Genomic DNA, 20,145 nt, shown 5'->3' with positions numbered 1-20,145 from the left:
TAGTTATTATTATTATTATTATTATTACTATTATTATTATTATTATACTGTTATTGTTGTTAACGTTAATGTGATTCTTTTGTTTGTGTATAAGTAAATATGCTCTTACGACTTAAAAACTACGCAACATCCGCATTGAGGATAATGACGAAATGCGCTGTGATTGGTGGATTTGACGCGGTGAACGCGGTCTGTGTTGTTTGGCGCCATTTGCGGGAAAAGCACTAAGTTTAGTTTTATACAGTAAACGGTTTGGGGTTCAGTTAAAAATGTTTACTTCTGTTTTCTCACCAATGTTTACACTTCAGTGAGCGTTTGTATAGAGTTGTTGACACGCGTGTCGTGTGTGTTTGCTAACTCTGTAGCATGAACTTGGTTGTTATAGAGGAATAGTTAGCTAGTTAGCGAGCTAACCAAGTTAGCTAGTGGTTTGTTTTTGTTTATGTTTATGTTTATTAGACACCGTTTTGCTGATATGGCACAGTGTTAATTAAAGTTTCAGAGACGTGGACAATGTATTATCCTGCCTTTACTTTACTATAAACCAGGTTAGTGTTAACTTTAACTAGCAACAGTACTGGATTTACATCTGAACTAGTTTAAGCTGTTTTACTGATTAATGACATCTTGTGTTGTTGTTTTTAAACCCCTGTATCACTGTAACATTTAGATCTCTAATTTTGAGATACTTTGATATGGCTGGACTTGTTGCCATGTCAGCTGGTCTTGAGGATTTTGAGGCTACGCAGGTTTGTCCTCATGATTTATGAATAATAACGATAATCATTAAATGTTAGTGTGTTTTCACAAACAACTTTTTTTTTTTTTTTTTTTTGCTTAATTCAGCCGTGCAAGAAGTCGAGGAAAGATGACGAGCCGCCACCATCGACACCGAAGACCATCACAAACTACTTCTTGCCCTTACCCAAGACTGTGGACAAGCCTTTCTCGCCGCCCCGATCAAACAACATCATGGACTACTTTCGGAAACCGTCAACCGCTCAGGATAAGACTACCTCTTCAATCCAAGACAGCAGTCCACTTCAATCCAAAGAGATTCAGACATCTTCATGTGAAGAAGTTTCTCCTAAGGTGAGTAGAGCTCTGAGGAAAAAACGGACCAGGAAAGTCAAGGAAAAACAGAACGAGTTACAGGAAGATGAAGATGAGGAACAGGACATGCTCGCTGATAACTGTATATTAGAAAGCCCAGATGAATCATTGATAAATAATGGAGGAAGCTGGTCTTTGCAAATAAACAATGCAAACTGCATAGATGAAGAACCTTTAAAAAACAAGAATGTCACAGATACTGGCTCAGACGAGAGAAAAGCGAAGGATACGGTGCAAAATCCGAAACGTAAAAATTTAGCTTCCCAGATCGACGATAATTTTGTCGATGAGAATGCATCGGCTCAAGAAGACAAGTGTAGAATTAAAAGGTCTGTGGTGAGGAGAAATAGAAAAGCTAACGTCAGCCAGAGTGAACCATGCAACACAGAGCAAGATCAATCTCTACATGATGCCAGTATGGAGGTCAATGTCGATGAAACGTCAGTGTTGAGTTGCAGCACCGTTACTGTGTCCTTTGAAGAATTTTTACAGAGCCAGATGCAAAACGAGCACGAGGTCGCTGCTGACTTCAAGTCGGACACTTGTGCTGTAGAAAACTCTGAAGCGAAGTCTTGCGCGGATGCAAGTGATCCAGTAGCTGCCACCATGTCACCAAGAATGCTTACCGTCCAAGTTGAAGTGCATCCGATCTCTCCTGATTTCGAGTCGATCAAGGGACCTCAGTTAAAAGTGGCTTCAATTTTCACTAGAAGTAAAAAGGACAGCCAGATACAGGATGGCAAAAAGCCATCCTCTGATAACCCACAGGTGAACACAGACATTCTGCCGGGCCATAAGAGGAAATCTAACGTTGTACTTCATGAAGAAGATTTGGAGCTTGCTGTGGTTGAATCCAGCTCCACTCCTAAATGCACCCAAGAAGAAAGGAAACAGTTTATGAATGCTTTCAAGCAGCCTGGTCTGGATGGGTCTAAAGGAAAACCCAGCAAGGGCCTGAGCAAATCGAAGCCAACTAAAGAAAACGCCTCGGAGATGATGGAACCTGAAACGAAAGCAGATGAGACTGAATCAGACCTGCCCATGTTAGAACAGAGTACAGAGCCACAAAAGGCTAAGGGTGCTGGGAAGAAAAGAGGTAGGAAGAAAAAACAGGCAGACCAATCTGAAGAAGTACCAGTTACTCCAAAGCAAGACAAACCTCTGATGTCAGTCGAGGTAGTAGGAAAAAAAGGCTTGGTTGATGACAGTGACAAGCAAGGTGTCAAAGAGCTTAGGAGGTCTACCAGAGATCAGACACGTAGACAGGCAGCTTCTGCACCTGAAAGAAATCCCTCTCCTCGCAAGACAAGGAGCCGTGAGAAGCCAAAAACCTCTGCAGCCTGCCACCAGGATGACGTAGTTCAAGCTTCCACACCAAAGTCTCACAGGCGCAAAAAGAATGTTTACAGAGCCGAGATGCTCTCTCCATTCGACAAACAAGAAAGCCCCATCAGGTACATTGTACCCTGTTGTGTTAGACATGTTAACATGTTGCATTGCTGAACTTACTTTGTCTGATATGTCTGTTCATATCATTCTTTATCGATCAGAATAAGATTCACCAGAGTGTTTCCTTCTTCTGCCACCAAAACTAGAGATTCTGAAACACTGGTAATTTTACTTTTATTTTCTTGAAAAGGTGCCATAGTGATTACTAATGATTCACTTTCATAAGTATTATGAGTCACTATTTATTTACTTACTTATTTATTTATATCAGGAATCCAATTCATTGAAAAAAAGGAAACAGGCCAAAAAGTTGGTGCAGAAAGCCAAAGCACTGCAGAAAAGTAAACGGTCTGCTGCAGGAGAGAAGCCCGCTGTGCGACGCTCCTCCAGGAGCAAAGAACCCATACAAATAAATTACTGTGAGGACGAGGTATGGCTTTAATTTTACCTGTACGCAGGTTTAGGTTGTGTAAATGTGGTTCCATTCTGCTGTCCGTTTTAAGTGGCTTTGTTTGAATGCTGTTTTTTTTTTGTTGTTTTTTTTGTTTTTTCTTCAGGATTCTGTTGTGTTTTTGGAAGACGTACAAAGCAGCCCAGCATCTGCGACTCAAAAAAGTGGCAGCAGTCAGAAAAAACTTCGCAGTCTAAATGATGTTTTAGGCAAAAATACGCCTCTAAGTAAGGCTTTAAAGAACGCTCCAGGTAATGCATTTCTACAATGCAGCATTTGCCGTTTATAATTTTCTTGTACGAAGTATCGACTCGTTTTAATCCTGCATGGTTTTTCACTTTAGCTTCTAAACTTGTGGATGGAAAAGCCCTGAGACCTTCAGCTATCATTTCTATACTTGATGACAGCAGGTTTTACTTTAGAAATGAATCTTTTATCTTCAAATACATTAATACATCTTCTACATCTTAGTGTTTCATTTTTGTATTTTATTTTTAACAGTCGTGAGGGTTCAGAAAACTCTCAAGATGACGAGCAGTTCCGGGCAAAGAGGGAGTTTCTGAAAAGTGGCCTACCCGAGTCTTTTAAAAAGCAGATTGCTAAGACGGCATCTAACAGAGAGGCGTACATACAAGCCTGTACTTCATTCCAGCCTGTGGTTCACGTGCAGCAAAGACCCATGGGTAAGCTGACACTCCTGTACCCTGTGTCTAATTATCATCGCTGTTATTAATTAGGTACGTTTTGTTTTTCATTGCTGTGGACAGATTGCTCTATGTGGACTCTTCCCTGGCCTGAAAATCCTTTCTTGAGCTGCCTGAAGGAATTTTATAATGCAACATCCATCCCACTTGTGTCATTGGAGGATCATGCAAGCAACTTCAATGTTCCTGCTCAGAGAACCTGCAGAATAGAGGTTGTCTTTTGGTCTAATTGTGGTTGTGTGGCTCTGCGTGTGTGTGTGGTTCTGCGTGTGTGTGTGGTTCTGCGTGTGTGTGAGGTTCTGCGTGTGTGTGAGGTTCTGCGTGTGTGTGAGGTTCTGTGCGTGTGTGTGAGGTTCTGTGCGTGTGTGTGAGGTTCTGTGCGTGTGTGAGAGGTTCTGTGCGTGTGTGTGAGGTTCTGTGCGTGTGTGTGAGGTTCTGTGCGTGTGTGTGAGGTTCTGTGCGTGTGTGTGAGGTTCTGTGTGTGTGTGTGTGTGTGTGAGAGGTTCTGTGTGTGTGAGAGGTTCTGTGTGTGTGAGAGGTTCTGTGTGTGTGTGAGGTTCTGTGTGTGTGTGTGAGGTTCTGTGTGTGTGTGTGTGAGGTTCTGTGTGTGTGTGTGTGAGGTTCTGTGTGTGTGTGTGTGAGTTTCTGTGTGTGTGTGTGTGAGGTTCTGTGTGTGTGTGTGTGAGGTTCTGTGTGTGTGTGTGTGAGGTTCTGTGTGTGTGTGTGTGTGAGGTTCTGTGTGTGTGTGTGTGAGGTTCTGTGTGTGTGTGAGGTTCTGTGTGTGTGTGAGGTTCTGTGTGTGTGTGAGGTTCTGTGTGTGTGTGAGGTTCTGTGTGTGTGAGGTTCTGTGTGTGTGAGGTTCTGTGTGTGTGTGTGTGAGGTTCTGTGTGTGTGTGTGTGAGGTTCTGTGTGTGTGTGTGTGAGGTTCTGTGTGTGTGTGAGGTTCTGTGTGTGTGAGAGGTTCTGTGTGTGTGAGAGGTTCTGTGTGTGTGTGTGTGTGTGAGAGAGGTTCTGTGTGTGTGTGTGTGAGGTTCTGTGTGTGTGTGTGAGGTTCTGTGTGTGTGTGAGGTTCTGTGTGTGTGTGTGAGGTTCTGTGTGTGTGTGTGAGGTTCTGTGTGTGTGTGTGTGAGGTTCTGTGTGTGTGTGTGTGAGGTTCTGTGTGTGTGTGTGTGAGGTTCTGTGTGTGTGTGTGTGAGGTTCTGTGTGTGTGTGTGTGAGGTTCTGTGTGTGTGTGTGTGAGGTTCTGTGTGTGTGTGTGTGAGGTTCTGTGTGTGTGTGTGTGAGGTTCTGTGTGTGTGTGTGTGTGAGGTTCTGTGTGTGTGTGTGTGTGTGTGTGGTTCTGTGTGTGTGTGTGTGTGGTTCTGTGTGTGTGTGTGTGTGGTTCTGTGTGTGTGTGTGAGGTTCTGTGTGTGTGTGTGAGGTTCTGTGTGTGTGTGAGTTTCTGTGTGTGTGTGAGGTTCTGTGTGTGTGTGAGGTTCTGTGTGTGTGTGAGGTTCTGTGTGTGTGTGAGGTTCTGTGTGTGTGTGAGGTTCTGTGTGTGTGTGAGGTTCTGTGTGTGTGTGAGGTTCTGTGTGTGTGTGAGGTTCTGTGTGTGTGTGAGGTTCTGTGTGTGTGTGAGGTTCTGTGTGTGTGTGTGTGTGAGGTTCTGTGTGTGTGTGTGTGTGAGGTTCTGTGTGTGAGGTTCTGTGTGTGAGGTTCTGTGTGTGTGTGTGTGTGTGTGAGGTTCTGTGTGTGTGTGAGGTTCTGTGTGTGTGTGAGGTTCTGTGTGTGTGTGAGGTTCTGCGTGTGAGCATGTGTGTGCACGTGAGGCCCTGCGTGTGTGCACGTGAGGCCCTGCGTGTGTGCACGTGAGGCCCTGCGTGTGTGCAGGTGCGGCCCTGCGTGTGTGCAGGTGCGGCCCTGCGTGTGTGCACGTGAATTAAAATTAAGAAATGTAAGAAAATCTGTCAGCTATCATCAAAAATTATATGTAGTATAGATGACAATGGATTTTTACCTTTTTTTACCTCAGGTCTCTGGAAGGCGAGAAAATTTTACGGAGCCTGTGAGAGAGCGATTGTTGGAAGAAATCAGCACATCCAATCCCTCTTTCCCTGCCCACAGATTTTTTACTCGAATCCTAAAGAGACACAATGAAAATGTACAGGCTGCTTTTAACGGTAAGAATGTATTACAGCTTGTGTTGTCTGATTCTCATGTCTAATTCTTTTTAATTAATAAGGGTGAATGGAATTCTTATTTTGGGGTAAAAAAAAATTCGTAGCAAATGTTTGCAAATAAATCACTAAAGATAAAAATCTTTATTCCTGCTTTTTTTTCTTAATGATTAATGTCCTCAGGACCCGAGGGTGGGTCTAAAGCAGCTCCTGCTGTGGGCTTGACCGAATCCGTTGGAGGGAAGCGTAAGCGTGTAGATGAAGGAGAAAGAGTAGGCAGGCTGCCCAAGAAACAGAAGTCTGTTCTTAAGGAGGAGGAGACCATAGTTATATTGGACAACCCAGGTGGTGGAACACCAGAGACAACTGAATCTGTGGCTCTTAGCTGTGGCAGGACGAGACGATCGCTGAGAAACAAGCAGGTTACAGAGGATGAGCCCAAACCCACAGAGGAAAAGAAGCAGTGTGACCCTATAATTATACTTGACTCTCCAACTTCAGATTCATGTTCCAAAGGTAAAGAGAAAATGTCTTGAAATCTTTCATGTTTGTTTTTGTTTTTATTTCTGTTTTCTAAATCTTGTCATTGTTCATCATTTTTCCCAGATTGCGGTACTGAGGATGTGCCCTGGACAGAGAAGTACCAGCCACAGCAATCTAGTGACATCATTGGAAACACAGCCTCTGTTAGGAAGTTGCACAGGTCTGCGCTGTTCAGGACCATCTGATTATTTTTTCAGGAATACTGTAAATTAGGAAGTTGCACCATTTATATTCTTTCATTGTTCCATTATCTAGTTGGTTGAAGGAATGGAAACTCCGGGCCGACCGTGAAGAAAGGACAAAGCAGCAGGAGAAAAAGCACAAGGACGACAGTAACGGTAAATTACGCTGCAGTTCTTGAGGCTCCGATAAAGTTGTGTCTGCATGTGTATTCCTGACTGTGCTGTGTGACCGTGTGTAGACTCCTGGTTAGGAGGTGACAGTAGCGAGGGGCTGGAGGATCCAGAGGACATGCTTTGTAACACAGTGCTTATCACAGGCCCCACTGGTGTAGGCAAAACCGCTGCCGTTTATGCCTGCGCTCAGGAACTCGGCTTCAAGGTGAGTTCTCCTGTGTTTTTTAAGGGTGACGGGATAAAAATACGACAAAGATTAGGGAATCTGGTCATGGTATGGTGACCTACTGTGAAAACATCAAGAAGAGAAATCAAGGTTCAGAATTTTCGCTTCACATTTGTTGTCACTTTCACAACCAACATGTTAAAAATGTCAGCAGAGTTTACCAAAGTTAAGGATTAAGGATTCGTGGTTAAACTAGCAAGGGATGAAACCCAATGGAGTAAGGAACTTGTGAGGGTAAAAACAGACAGAAAGGCATTTTTATCTGTATTTCGAAAAAGTCAACATTGAGGCAGATGTCCAGTTGTACATTTTGAATCTAAATCATTTGAATCTCTCTCTACCTTTAATGTCACACTCTGATTAAATTTTCTGCCCTAGGTGTTTGAAGTAAATTGTTCTTCTCAGCGTAGTGGACGTCAGATCTTGTCTCAGTTGAAAGAGGCCACGCAGTCTCATCAAGTTGACATCCATGGGGTTAATGTCCATAAGCCTACTTACTTCAACAGTTATAGCTGTGGCAGTCTTTCAACTAAACCTTGCTCTTCTCCTCGTGAGTAGATTCTACAAACTACAAACATGCTGCAATAGTTTCATGTGCTGGACATGTTTATTTCTATACTTTTTCTTAACTTCTCGTCTTTTATCTATAGGACTTTACTGCATTTTTCTTTTCTTATCACAGGGAAGGTGAACTCGCCTAGACGAGTTGTGTCCTCACCCAGGAAACCACCGCAGTCGCCTCGAGGTGCTGCATCGAGGAAAGGAACCTTGGCACCAAAATCACTGGCCAATTTCTTCAAAATGGGTGGAAGGCCTACAGCCAAAGGTGACTGTAGGTCACCTTTGGAAGAAAAAAAGGCTCAGGAAGAAAAAAAGGCTCAAAAGAGTAAGTCTTATTTGGAAAAGGGGATATAAGAAGCTGTATAATAGTTTCGTTTGGAAATAAGCAGTATCTTGAAAAATTCTGGCATCTTGCTTAAGTAAATCTTCTCTGTTGAAAAGGTTGTCCCAAGACATCTGGTAAAGTCACTCAAGCTGAGTGCAAGAGTCAGGAGAGTAAGGCGTCCTCCGAAGAGCAGTGCAAGAGAACAGCAACGTCTCTCATCTTGTTTGAAGAAGTCGATGTCATATTTGATGACGATTCCGGATTCCTGGCTGCAGTTAAAACCTTTATGACGACCACCAAAAGACCCGTCATCTTAACAACCAGCGGTGAGTGACAGAGTAGCGTCTGATTGGTTCAATGGTTCATCTTTAACAGAATACAGCAAGTAATCGTGTCGATCTTCATCATTCATCTTCAGATCCTACATTCAGTGCAATGTTTGATGGGTACTTTGATGAAATCCATTTCAAAGCTCCTTCCTTGGTAAGATAGTTTGCCACATAGTTATCCAGTGTCACTTCTGAAGTGTGCATGTCTAGTCTGTGAATGATGACACCCGTCGTGTCTCAGGTGGATGTGACGAGTTACCTGCAGCTGCTGTGTCTGGTGGAAAATGTGAGGACAGACATGCAGGACTTGTCATGTTTATTGCATTGGAACAGATGTGACATCCGACAGAGCCTCCTGCACCTGCAGTTCTGGACCCGCAGTGGAGGAGGACGGCAGGTGCCACGGCCCTTCTTACGTACAGGTGAGTACGTGTAGGTCCAGCAATGGGATTAGATTGTGCAATGTGACAAACTTCATCTTTTTACACCTTATTTGTCTTTGCTCAGAAACATCTGCTGGTGAGATCAAGAACGATGCTGTTAAAGTGGAAAGTGTTGCCAACGTGGACGCGCTACCTCCGGCCAGCGTACCGCCTTGTCATATAGGATGCACAGAATCTTTGTTAGGCCTTCTAAACACGCAGCAAGAAAAAGGAGTAGACGATTTGTTAAAGGTTTTTAAATTCCGTTGATCTTCTTTTTTAACGGTTCTAGAAGTTTCTTCGTTAAATCTCATCTGTGCTTCAAATACTTAATACCTGTGTGTTTCAGGATGAACCTTCAGATGTAGACATAGGCAGCTGGTTCGATCTTCTCTCAGAAGCTGAAAAGAGAGGCGCGAATTTGCTTTACTCAAACTTGGAAGTGCTGCTCCCGCTACCCGTTCGTCCGTTTGCAGACCCTGTCAACAGACAACGATTGCCATCGAACACGGAACCACAACCAGGACCCTTGGGTAGATACAGCAACGTAGTAGAAGAGGAAGAGCATTCTGATGACTCGCAACCTCTCAAAGTCTCAAGTAGAATGAAGCGGAAAAAGCAGCTGAACGTTGACTATAAAAGTGCTTTTCAGTCTGACTCCGATTCAGAGGATAGCTTTCTGTCCCTGCCTAAGCCCAGTTCTGAAACAAAACCAGCACAGGATGAAGCTCCTAAGGATCCACCAGCATCCAAAGCTGTGAGGGTGAAAGTCGAGTTGTCTGATACTGAAAGGAAAAAGAGTCGGTCTGTGTCTCAGTGCCTGAGCTCCTTAGCTGAGTATTTAGATCACATGTCGTTCCTGGACTCGTCTCTCCACCACCAGCCTTCTCAATCAGAAGGGGCATGCAGACCACAGGACTTCACCGGGACAGGGGCGGAGATCAAATGTGGAATGACTGATGATGTTCGCCTGGAGTGTAAAGCTCATATGAATGGTTTTGACTCCAAAGAAATCCAGGCCGTGTTAGGGAGTCTGAGTTTTTCAAAGTGTAAGGCGAGGATCTCTGAAGCCTGGAATAAAGTCCAGGAGTTTGAGGAGCCCATTAGGTCAGAGACTGTGGAAGAGCTCACCCTTCCTGTGGCATCATACAGACAGAGATTTGGGCTCTCTCATAGCAAACTACTTGAACCCAGGTGAGTATACAACAACTGTGTAAATTTGATGACTGGTTACTACCAGTTTTAAGATAAACGGTAGTTTAGAAACGCGTACATTTTAGAGTCTTAGGAGCCAGCAGCTTAAAGTGAAATGTTTCATCCAAACCGATTACTGTCACACACAGAAGCCAAAGAAACATTAAATAAATATCACAATAAGTATCATTAGGTTTTAATACTTAAATGTTACTTTGTCTGTTCATGGCTTTAAATAAGCCGATTCTTTTTGAACTGATGCAACTGTTGCGATCTTTGCATCATGGATTCGGAACAGATAAAACGTCTGTATTTAGCTTGATGCTAAACAGTCGATATAAAGTTGCTACAGAAGCCACAGTAATTAGTGTTAATAAAACCCGAGTCAGATTCGATTTGAAATACTTTCCCAGTCTGCCCTCTGACTGCAAGACTCCCCTGTTCCAGAGCATTAGATCTACATTATTCAGCATTACAGCAAATAGTAACATGATCACGTAAAACCAGAATGGATAACATGGGTATATTTAGAGTTGGGTGCTAGTCTAGTAAGTCTTTGTTTACTGATGTAATTCCATGTTACCATCTAACGGTGCCATGTAAGTTTACTGAACGTTGTTACATCACAGGGTGATGGATATGAGGAGGGAAGTGACGAATACAGTCCTCACCAGCCGATCACTCAGCACACAGGGGAACAAACTGGCAGTAACCACGGACTACCTGCCCTCTCTGCGCACCATTTGTAGATCAGAAAGTCTGAAGGAGCAGGGCAAGGTCAAACGCAGGTAACATTTTTCAGAGCTCAGTCTGTGCTCCTGTTTACTTTGAGATAAATCACAACCTCTACACTGCTGGACATTTTATAGGATTAAAAGAATACACACAGTACAATTTTAGTCACCAGAGCATTCTTTTATGGCACTTTTGACTGCACAGTTTTCTTATTTTGTCTTATGTGGGTGTATTCAGTCAAATGCAGGAAGGCAAAAGAATAGTCTCACTTTTAAAATGTATTTTTAATCTCCTACTCTTGAGATATATAACCTGATATGCAGCCGGCATATAAACATAAGTATGTGAAGTTCTGCACCGTTGCACCCCAAGCGGAAGCATCTTCAGAGATGTTTTAGGACAGGATGTGGGCTTAAACATCTTGTCGTCAACCAAGCTTTCATGAGCTTTAGACCCAGACACTTGTGTGGCTATTTTAAACGTGTCACCACTTTTGATGGGTGTGATTTTTAGTAGTGAAATGTGGTTTTTGAAGTCAACTGATGCACTTAAACATAGCTGACAGTTTTCATGGTGTTAAATGTACTGTTTTTCTTCACAGGTTCATGCACTACCTTGATAGCATTCACCTTGAACTATCTAAAAGCACTCTTCAGCACCTGGCCTCAGGTTTTCCTTGAACCGTTCAATGGCAGCTGGATTATATGCATTTGTACAGTAACATTATTTGTCATTTAAGCAGGTGAGGTTTTATGTTGGTGCATTGCTATGTTTTGGGTTTTTTTTTTTTCAAATCTGTGTGGAGTTTCATGTTTTGTACTTTTATCATGTATGTTTTATGAAGTAATAAATTTGTACTTACAATTTGTCAGAAAACACATTTCAGCCTAAAAATGTATATATGACTGAAAAAAACGAGACCTCTGTTGGCTGCTCTAGTTACTCAGCGCCTTTCACTAACTTAAAGGTTTTATATTGGGCACTAAAATTCAGATCACTATTTTTCAGTTTTTCTCCATCGAATTAACATCCTTTGGTTAGTGTTAATATTTACAACTATGACTTTATTTAATGTCTCAATGAAATCAAAGAATAAATGTGTATATTTTTACAACCAAACACGTATTTCAGGATGCATTTTTTTGCCTTGAATTTGACTGATTAAACTCAGTTTTAGGTGTCAGTTTTAGACATTTTTAATTTTAATGTCTCAACAGGTCAGTTCATGTTCCTCAAGAGAAGAAAGCAATAAATTATATTCTTCTGAAATGGTATCTTCAAATCTGTAATTTTATTTATGATGTATTTTAAGTTATTAAAATTGTAATAAAAGAATGTGGACACATGACCATCACATTCCAATGTGGGTCTTCCTCAAACTTTTGCCAAGTTTGAAGCACACTTTTAGGATGTATAGAAATGTATTTGTATTTTGTAACATTACCAGTTCCTGTCACTGGAACTAAGAGACTCAAACACTTCCAGCATGACAATGAACCTGTGCACAAAGCACAAGCTCCATGAAGACACGGTGTGAGAAGGTTGGAGTGAAGAACTTGTGTCCTGCACCGAGCCCTGACTCTGACTCAACCCCACTGAACACAGACTGAACCCCAGACCTCCTGACTCTTACACCATCAGTGTCTGATCTCACTAATGCTCTTGTCACTGAATGAACACAAATCCCACACAAATATTTAGCACATTATAACAGGAAAGAGGGACAAACTTTTGGTGGGCTGTTTAACAAGTACATGACTCCTGTGGACAGGTATCCAAACTGAATATACTATATTGTGTATGTGGGATTCATTCAAAAGAGTGAAACTGAAACAATGGAAAATGTTGAAATAAAAAGTTTTCTGGTTAATTAATTTTTTTTTAATCTAATATTTGAGTAGTTGGATTATCTGAGCAGGAGTCCACTGGATATGTTTGTTTATATTAAAAAAAAAAAAAAAAAGACCTCTGGCTGCATTTAAAAAAAAAAAGTGAGAAACAGCTCTGGTTTCGTGTGTGTGTGTGTGTGTGTGAACTGAGAGGAGGAGGTACTTGGCTTATTCACTGCCGGTTAACCACAGAGTTGAGCACTTGCTTGTACACCGGAGTCCAGTTTAACAGGGGAGAATGAACATATTTCACGTGAAAACGGCCATAACGATGTCCTAAAGAATTTTTTTTTTCTTTTTTTTTTTACACCTGAAATTCCTTTACACCACGTTTCATATGGCAAATCATGACAAGAATAAAAAGACTCTTCTGGAACTGCTGAAGCTGCCGGAGAACAGAAGCTGTGCTGACTGCGGTGCTGCAGGTCAGTCAAACTGCTGAAGTGCATTATGTATTCAAACCACTAGCTCTTTTCAAACCAGTGCCTTCTGTTTAGTTATTCACTGGCCTTTATGTTTTCAGTAAATGTTTCCAGATTTAGTTTAAGATAAAAATTCAGGCTGTAGAAAGCAGCCCTAACTGCACCCTCAAACAAACTAACTAACTGTGCTGCTGATCTAGATTTTGGAAGGAAGGAAAGGTAATGTTGGAAAGTAAGCCGCTCTTCCATAAAAAAGGAATTAAACATTAATACATCTTAAAAAAATACTACATTATTGTACAGTATAAATAGCATTAAAAAATAATATCAGAAACAAACAAACTAAACAAAGGCAATATCTGGGGTTTAAAGTGCATACAATCAGTGCAGCCACTTGCTTTCTTTACTCAATTTTTACTTAAAATGATTCATATATATATATATATATATATATATATATATATATATATATATATATATATATATATATATATATATATATATAATAGTGTGCACAAGACTTTTTTATAGTATTGTATAAGACTTTGTGTTAGGATTAGTTGTATAGCCCTAGGTCTTAATTTAGTCCTCTTATGTTTGTTGCAGACCCGGACTGGGCTTCATATACCCTTGGTATATTTGTTTGCTTGAATTGCTCTGGAACTCATCGCAATTTATCAAGTATTAGCCGGATAAAATCCATCCGCTTAGACTTCTGGGATGACGAGCTTGTGCAGGTATGAAAGTAGTGTCCAGTAAAAAAGTAGCTATTTCCGGTAGTCCTACGTCACTACTGTCATTGTAACTTTCCAAAATAAGTTCAATTAGGATGTTTAAAGTAATGTCTCATTAAGCAATGGTTTATTATAAGGAATTACACTGAGTACTAAAGCATGTGGTTGAGCTGAATTCTGTTGTGTTCTGTGTAACTGCATGGTATTACCTAAAGTTCATGAAAGCCCATGGAAACCGAGCTGCCAAGGATATCTTCGAGAGATTTGTCCCGGTCTTCTATTATCAGCCACAGCGACATGACTGTGAGTAAGTACTGAAAACACTGAGCTAATTTACAGGCACTGCAAAGGGGAATTATTTCCAAGCCATTGTTCATGACTGATGGTACTGTAGTTAAAGAAGAATATAGTTGGGGAAGTGTGAGACTGCTGATATGGCAAACAAATTGCCTGGGGTGCATCAGAACATGCAATAATCTTAGTAACAATAAGGGGAACTAGTAAAGTATTTCTGTTTCAGCCAAGAGGGGTTTGGTGTTAGATGTCAAGCCTTTGAATGTGTTTCAATCTGGTTTCAGTTCTCTACACAAGTGGGTCAAACTACCCATAGTTGTCTAAACATACTGTATGAGACAGTAGTTAACATTGGGCTGCTTTACTTGACTTTCTCTTTTAAAATTAATCTGTTTTAAACAACTTCCCATGCTTGAGATGTTTTTTCCCCTTCATGATCTAGTGTTCTAAGGGAGCAGTGGATCAGAGCCAAGTATGAAAGACAGGAGTTTACAGAGCCAAATAAACTTAGTGCCTACACATCAGGTAAACCTGTAGCTTTAAGACTATTTGTTTAGTAAAATCATATAAATATAGCACAAAATCTTAATGCCTAATAATCTTGTAATGGTAACTAATATGGTCCTTGGCTGGTTTTCATGCAACCTGATGCTGTGTCATCTCTGTCATTTATATCTATATAATAAATAAATAAATTATCGTTCTATCTATCTGCCTATTAAAATTCCTTTTCTAGAGTTCTGAAATGTTTCTTTTGATTATAGGAGTATATGAAGGAGTGTTATGGAAGAAGGGGAAGGACAATGGACAGTTTCTCAAGAGGAAGTTTGTTTTATCGGAGCAAGATTTCACCCTCAAATATTATAAGGAGGATGTGAGCACACAATATGCCTTGTTATGCAATTTTATTGAAAGCGGTTTAATGCTGCCTGTTGTTTTAATGTTTGCATTAATATGAGTTACACTACAGTGCATTACACTAAATGCCTCCATTTGTTCGTCTATTATTCATACCTCTTCCTCTTATTAACTGGATCAAACAATTGAGCTTGTTTTTCCTGCAAATATTCAGTACACAGGAGTCTATTACTGCATTATGTAACAGTCAATAACTGAAATCATTGAGTATATAATACTTATTCTTTCATTTTAGGAATCAAAAGGGCCAAAGGCTGTTATTTCTGTACAAAGTCTGAATGCAACCTTCCAGCCTCAGAAGATTGGGCATGCTCACGGCCTTCAGATCACTTATTCAGTGGAGGACCACACCCGAAACCTCTTTGTTTACCATGAAAGTGGTCAGGTGAGTCATCTTTTCCATTAATGATCTTTCTACACATTTTGTAGACATATCTGTCTCACATCCTTCTCAGTGAGAGCAGAAACCTCTTTTATAACATGCATGCATGCAAACATGCGAACCTACTTCCTAATTTTGAAACAACAAAAAATAGGATCTATTTCCAGATTAGCCAAAAGCTTTTTTGTCAGTCTTGCCTGTTCCCAACAGAGAAGTAAAACATATTATATTCTAAACAATTCTTTTTCTTACCAACCTGTGTCAAACTGTTACTGAGACTATTGCTGTTGCTGTTTACCGTTCTGTGGAACTAACCACAAGAGGTAATGTGTTGTGTATGCTCACATTTGCCTGAAGCTTCTGACAAAGTCACAAAGTTGCATATGTTGCAGCGAACCCATAGATAGGGGCAGGGTCCTAACCACTTCTCCTAGATCGCTTTGTTAATAAAAATTCAGGTGGCCATGGTGGGTTTAGTGGTTAGCACATCTGAAAAAGAAGAAAATGAAACTACATTTGTCAAGTTTGGGTTTGGGGTTTAGGGTATTTTGGCTTCCTCTCACAGCCCAAAGACATGCCTTGTAGGCTGATTGGTATCTCTAAAATATAGGTTGGGATTTGTTGGTACCTTGTGATTCGTTTTTACCCTGTTCATGGTGTCATGTGCCCCGAGTACCCTGGGATGGACACAACATTCCTTGGGAGTCTGTTTAGAATAAGTGGTACAAAAATAGATGGATGGATGGATGGATGTAGGGTTAACTAGCATTTTCATGCATTAGACAAACTACACAACATGCCTGTAGGTACCCATGCCTAGTCCACACATGTTTTCCAGAACTAAAGCCTTGAAAACAATACCATAATCTGGATCAATATCAAAAACATTTTACAATAAAATACATTCTGTACGCAAATCTGGGCACAGGTTTTAAGACATCCTGCCAAAATCAGAGTGTAACTGAGACATCATTACCTTTTCAGGAAGTTGTAAATTGGTACAACGCTATAAGAGCTACACGTTATGTCTACCTGAAGACAGCATTTCCTACAGCCAGTAATGGCGAGGTAAACTATTAATTGTTTTTTTTTTTTAAGACAGTGTAAATGCCTTAAATTAATATTTTATTCCATGTATTTAGTTTCATCCAGCATAGACCTTGGATTTTTTTTATGTATTATTCTTTTAAGCTGCTGCCATGGATTACCAGAAAGTACCTTAAAGAAGGTTACATGGAAAAAACTGGACCATCGGTAGGTGACTCACTCAATATAAGCAGTGTTTTGACGGGGAGACTTAAATTTAAAAAAATTCTTTATATTAAGAGAATGTTAATTTAAATTTATGGAAATTTCATAAAAACATAAAATATAAATTAATAACTCTTTTCTGACCAGCAACGGGAGCCATTCAAGAAGAGATGGTTCATCTTGGATGGTCTAGACAGAAAACTACTCTATTTTAAAACCGAGCTGGTAAGACATGATCAATTGTATAGATGAATTAAAGACTAAGCATACAATTTTTTATTTGTTAACTGAAAATGAATTGACACCCAGACTTTACATTTTATTGTCAAGGATGCTGTGGAGCTTGGGGTGATTTTCATTGGGACAGAGAATCATGGGTACTCGGTTAGTGAGTGTATGCCGAAGGGGACCAGAGGAAATAAATGGAAGTGTGGGATGGCAGTGGAGACACCAGACCGCCAGTTCATCTTCATGTGTGAGCAGGAGCGGGAGAGAAAGGAGTGGGTGGACGCCCTGAGACATGTCATCTCCAAGCCTATGATTCCTCAAGATTACACCAGTAAGACACGATTTACAAGCAGTCAATTTTACAATCGATCAAATCTAGGAATTTGTCCTGAGTAGCACAACAGAAAAAAATTGTCTGTAGATTGCACATTCAAATCTCATTCAATTGAAATCAAGTGACAAAATTGCCATATTGGGTGGAAAGATTGCATACTTTCTCTCCTATCAGTCATAACAACTCTAGCCAATTGTGAGAGATCATGAGTCCAACAGAGAATAACAGATAGGGCTTTCCTCCAAGCATGTCGTAGCATGAACAGCAATTTAAAAAGATGCAATTGTCTGGCATGTGTTGGTCTTCACTCTCACTGGTTGGTACATGTAGGATAGAGAAAGCTGTGGGTTCTGGGTAGAAATAGGCAGCTGACCAAATTGTGGAGAAAAAAAGAAGTGAGATGTGATTTAATGTAGCTGATACATTACTTTACGGGTTAAATTAATCAATTTCCTGTTTTTCAGCAGAGGCCAATATCCGTAGACGAAAATGATCATCACCGAGGACAGAAGCGTGTTTGGACTCCATCAGTGTGGATATTTATAATATCAGCAGGATTGCTGCAGAATATATGAAATGTTTAACCCGAACCTTTTCGAAGTATACTCAATGTAAAAAAAAAAAGTAAGACAACACTCAAGAGTAATTTGAAGGGTTCCTGGGTTTAACTTTTGACATGGAATGGTTTATAAAATGGAACATACAGGGTTTCCACAGAGGCTGCATTTGCCTATTGGCTGCAGTTTGTTTGTGCAGGTGAGAACAAGAGAGATGCTCTAATTGAGATTCTGTGCCTGGTTCCAAGTGAACTCTTGTGTGGTCAGATTGTAGTGACACAGTGCTTCTACCCTCATCAGGCCCAACTGTGGTGGAACAGGAAGTAAACCAAGATGTAAATGCTCTATATTTTGGATTCTGGGTGACGGTTTTGTAGATGTAAACTGCAAACTGGCCTGCAGGACACAGTGGACAGAGCTGTAGCACTGCAGAAATGAGATATCTGGACTGGGAGAAAATAAACAGTGGGATTTCTATAATTAACTAGTAATTTATTAAAGCTCTGGCTCCAAGCTCTCTGTATTCAGGTGATCTTTGCGATTTCTATTTTCCAACTGGTTTTTTTTTCTGAAATAGCAAACAAATCAATTTCACTGGGATATGGTGAATATGCTAATAGCTGCAGGCCACTTGAGAACCCAGATGTAACAAGCATGGTGGACTTTTTTTAAGCTTGTAAGATATTATCCACTTCTAGGTAATTCTGAAAATGGAGAAAAGCAGAAACACTGAAAACAAAATCTGTTTTTTAGCTCACTCAGCACTCTTTATTGGGATCACTTCCGTATTCACAATCAGCTTAGAAAGGCCGGGCGGGGATGAGTGAGTGAGTGAGTGAGAGAGAGAGAGAGAGAGAGAGAGAGAGAGAGAGAGAGAGAGAGAGAGAGAGAGAGAGACAGACAGACAGACAGAGAATGAAGTGTGAGAGAGAGACAGACAGACAGACAGAGTGAAGTGTGTGAAAGAGAGAATGAAGTGAGAGAGAGAGTGTGTGAAGTGAGAGTCTCTCACTCATTGCACACACCTGCTACAACTCTATAATCTAAATTAAGGCTTTTCACACATAAAAACAGATACATCAACCTGACAAAATAAAAATGTTTTATGAAGAAGTCAGATGATTGTCTGCATGACTTTGTGAACAAATAAATATATTTTAAATTTTAACATACTTTATTGCAAAAAATACTGTACATGTTCATTTTATTTATACAAAATATTTCTTATTTTAAATGTTTAAATTCCAGTTTATTCAGTGTTTTCACCTCCATTGTTAAATAATGACATTATCCAAGACCTTGTTATTAATCTTAACTTTTAAGTTGAAATGTTTAGGCAGAAACGGTCACATGTGATTGGTGTGTTTAATCATGGCCTACAGGGGGCGCTACATCTCTCTTATTTACGGTGTAAAACAAAACCTAATTTTTTTGTCCGTTTTGGTTTTCCGTAGTTACCGGTTACAATACACACCCCTTTTAGCATGTGCTCGAAAAATGAATCATTAAGATTTAATGCATCACTAACAATAACTTCCCTTAAATGTATATCTGTGAATCTACAGTCTGTTTACACCCAAGACTGAAACTGGTTTATTGTCTGATTAGCTGAAAAAGTGTTGCGGACATGTTGTGTAACCAGCAGAGGGCGCTCATTAGTGCATGTATGCTATTGAACTTCCCAATTATTCCACCAACATGAATGTATTATTGCCTAATTTCCTATTATTTATTAACAACAAAAAATCTACTTGTTCAAACCCATTTCTTTCAATTAAATTGAATTATTTGTATAAATCAATTCCACCAAAAAGAAGACTCTGTAAGGAGAAGATAAGAATTTGTCCACAGCCTGGTACAAAGATATTAAAAACACCAAAACATGACCCTACTAGTTATTGTTCAGACCAGTGCCTTGCTGAAAAATCTGTTCTGACAAAGTTCTCAAAACACAGGCCAAGTTAAGCAGCCCCTCCCTCTCAGCTGGCAATTCATTTTCCAGCTTCCTTACTTAATTAAAATTGAACAGATTACATTCCTTTCAGCCAAGATCAGGATTTTAATGCAATGTGGACACAAGGTCATGTAAACTGGACAGTTGAAAATGATAAAAATGCTAGGTGATGCAGTTTACATTTACAGCACTTTCAGATACACTTTTTCCAGACCTTACATTTACCTCACATATACAACTGAGTGGTTATGGGTTAAGCTCCTTGATCAAGGGCCTAGCGGTGGCAGCTCGGCAATGATGGAATTTAAACTCAAGTCAAGTCAAGAAGCTTTTATTGTCGTTTCAACCATATATAGCTGTTGCAGTACACAGTGAGATGAGACTTAGAAAGTTAGTCCTAGATACATAAAGTGCATCTGTGCAACAAGACAAACAAGACAGTGCAGGAAAAATACAAAAAGACTGCAGAACAAAAGACAAAAACATAGTGCAGGACAAAAGACAAGACAGTGCAGGACAAAGGAGAAAAGACAAACAAGACAGTGCAGGACAAAAGACAAATAAGACAGTGCAGGACAAAAGACAGTGCAAACAAAAAATACAAGACAATACACAAAA

The 20,145-nt window shown here is 40.3% G+C and overlaps 2 protein-coding genes across 3 annotated transcripts; both read left to right on the top strand.

Annotated features, from left to right (window-relative positions):
* Positions 1 to 140: 140 nt before the first annotated feature.
* On the top strand, positions 141 to 11,833 carry atad5a (ATPase family AAA domain containing 5a). Its single transcript, XM_027148445.2, has 23 exons — positions 141 to 548; positions 671 to 749; positions 847 to 2,567; positions 2,664 to 2,724; positions 2,834 to 2,992; positions 3,120 to 3,264; positions 3,357 to 3,423; positions 3,515 to 3,696; positions 3,781 to 3,929; positions 5,729 to 5,876; positions 6,057 to 6,389; positions 6,480 to 6,576; positions 6,672 to 6,754; positions 6,838 to 6,977; positions 7,377 to 7,548; positions 7,681 to 7,884; positions 8,001 to 8,210; positions 8,303 to 8,367; positions 8,455 to 8,635; positions 8,721 to 8,887; positions 8,985 to 9,829; positions 10,459 to 10,617; positions 11,166 to 11,833. The coding sequence occupies exons 2-23, from the start codon at positions 696 to 698 to the stop codon at positions 11,242 to 11,244; spliced, it is 5,421 nt and encodes a 1,806-aa protein (XP_027004246.2). The 5' UTR covers positions 141 to 548; positions 671 to 695; the 3' UTR covers positions 11,245 to 11,833.
* A 783-nt stretch (positions 11,834 to 12,616) lies between these two features.
* On the top strand, positions 12,617 to 18,745 carry adap2 (ArfGAP with dual PH domains 2). 2 transcript variants are annotated; one of them, XM_027148447.2, is made up of 11 exons: positions 12,617 to 12,878; positions 13,482 to 13,612; positions 13,825 to 13,916; positions 14,346 to 14,428; positions 14,668 to 14,777; positions 15,057 to 15,206; positions 16,188 to 16,271; positions 16,395 to 16,457; positions 16,602 to 16,679; positions 16,785 to 17,013; positions 17,484 to 18,745. In XM_027148447.2, exons 1-11 carry the CDS (start codon positions 12,791 to 12,793, stop codon positions 17,507 to 17,509), a joined length of 1,134 nt encoding a protein of 377 aa, XP_027004248.1. In that variant the 5' UTR covers positions 12,617 to 12,790; the 3' UTR covers positions 17,510 to 18,745. The 2 variants fall into 2 exon arrangements, with proteins under 2 accessions (XP_027004248.1, XP_027004247.1); XM_027148446.2 differs by having other exon boundaries at positions 12,618 to 12,878; positions 17,481 to 18,745.
* The last annotated feature ends 1,400 nt before the right edge of the window (positions 18,746 to 20,145 follow it).

Source organism: Tachysurus fulvidraco, chromosome 24 (assembly GCF_022655615.1).
Source record: "Tachysurus fulvidraco isolate hzauxx_2018 chromosome 24, HZAU_PFXX_2.0, whole genome shotgun sequence".
Lineage (NCBI taxonomy): Eukaryota > Metazoa > Chordata > Actinopteri > Siluriformes > Bagridae > Tachysurus > Tachysurus fulvidraco.
This window is presented reverse-complemented; position numbering and strand designations above follow the sequence as displayed.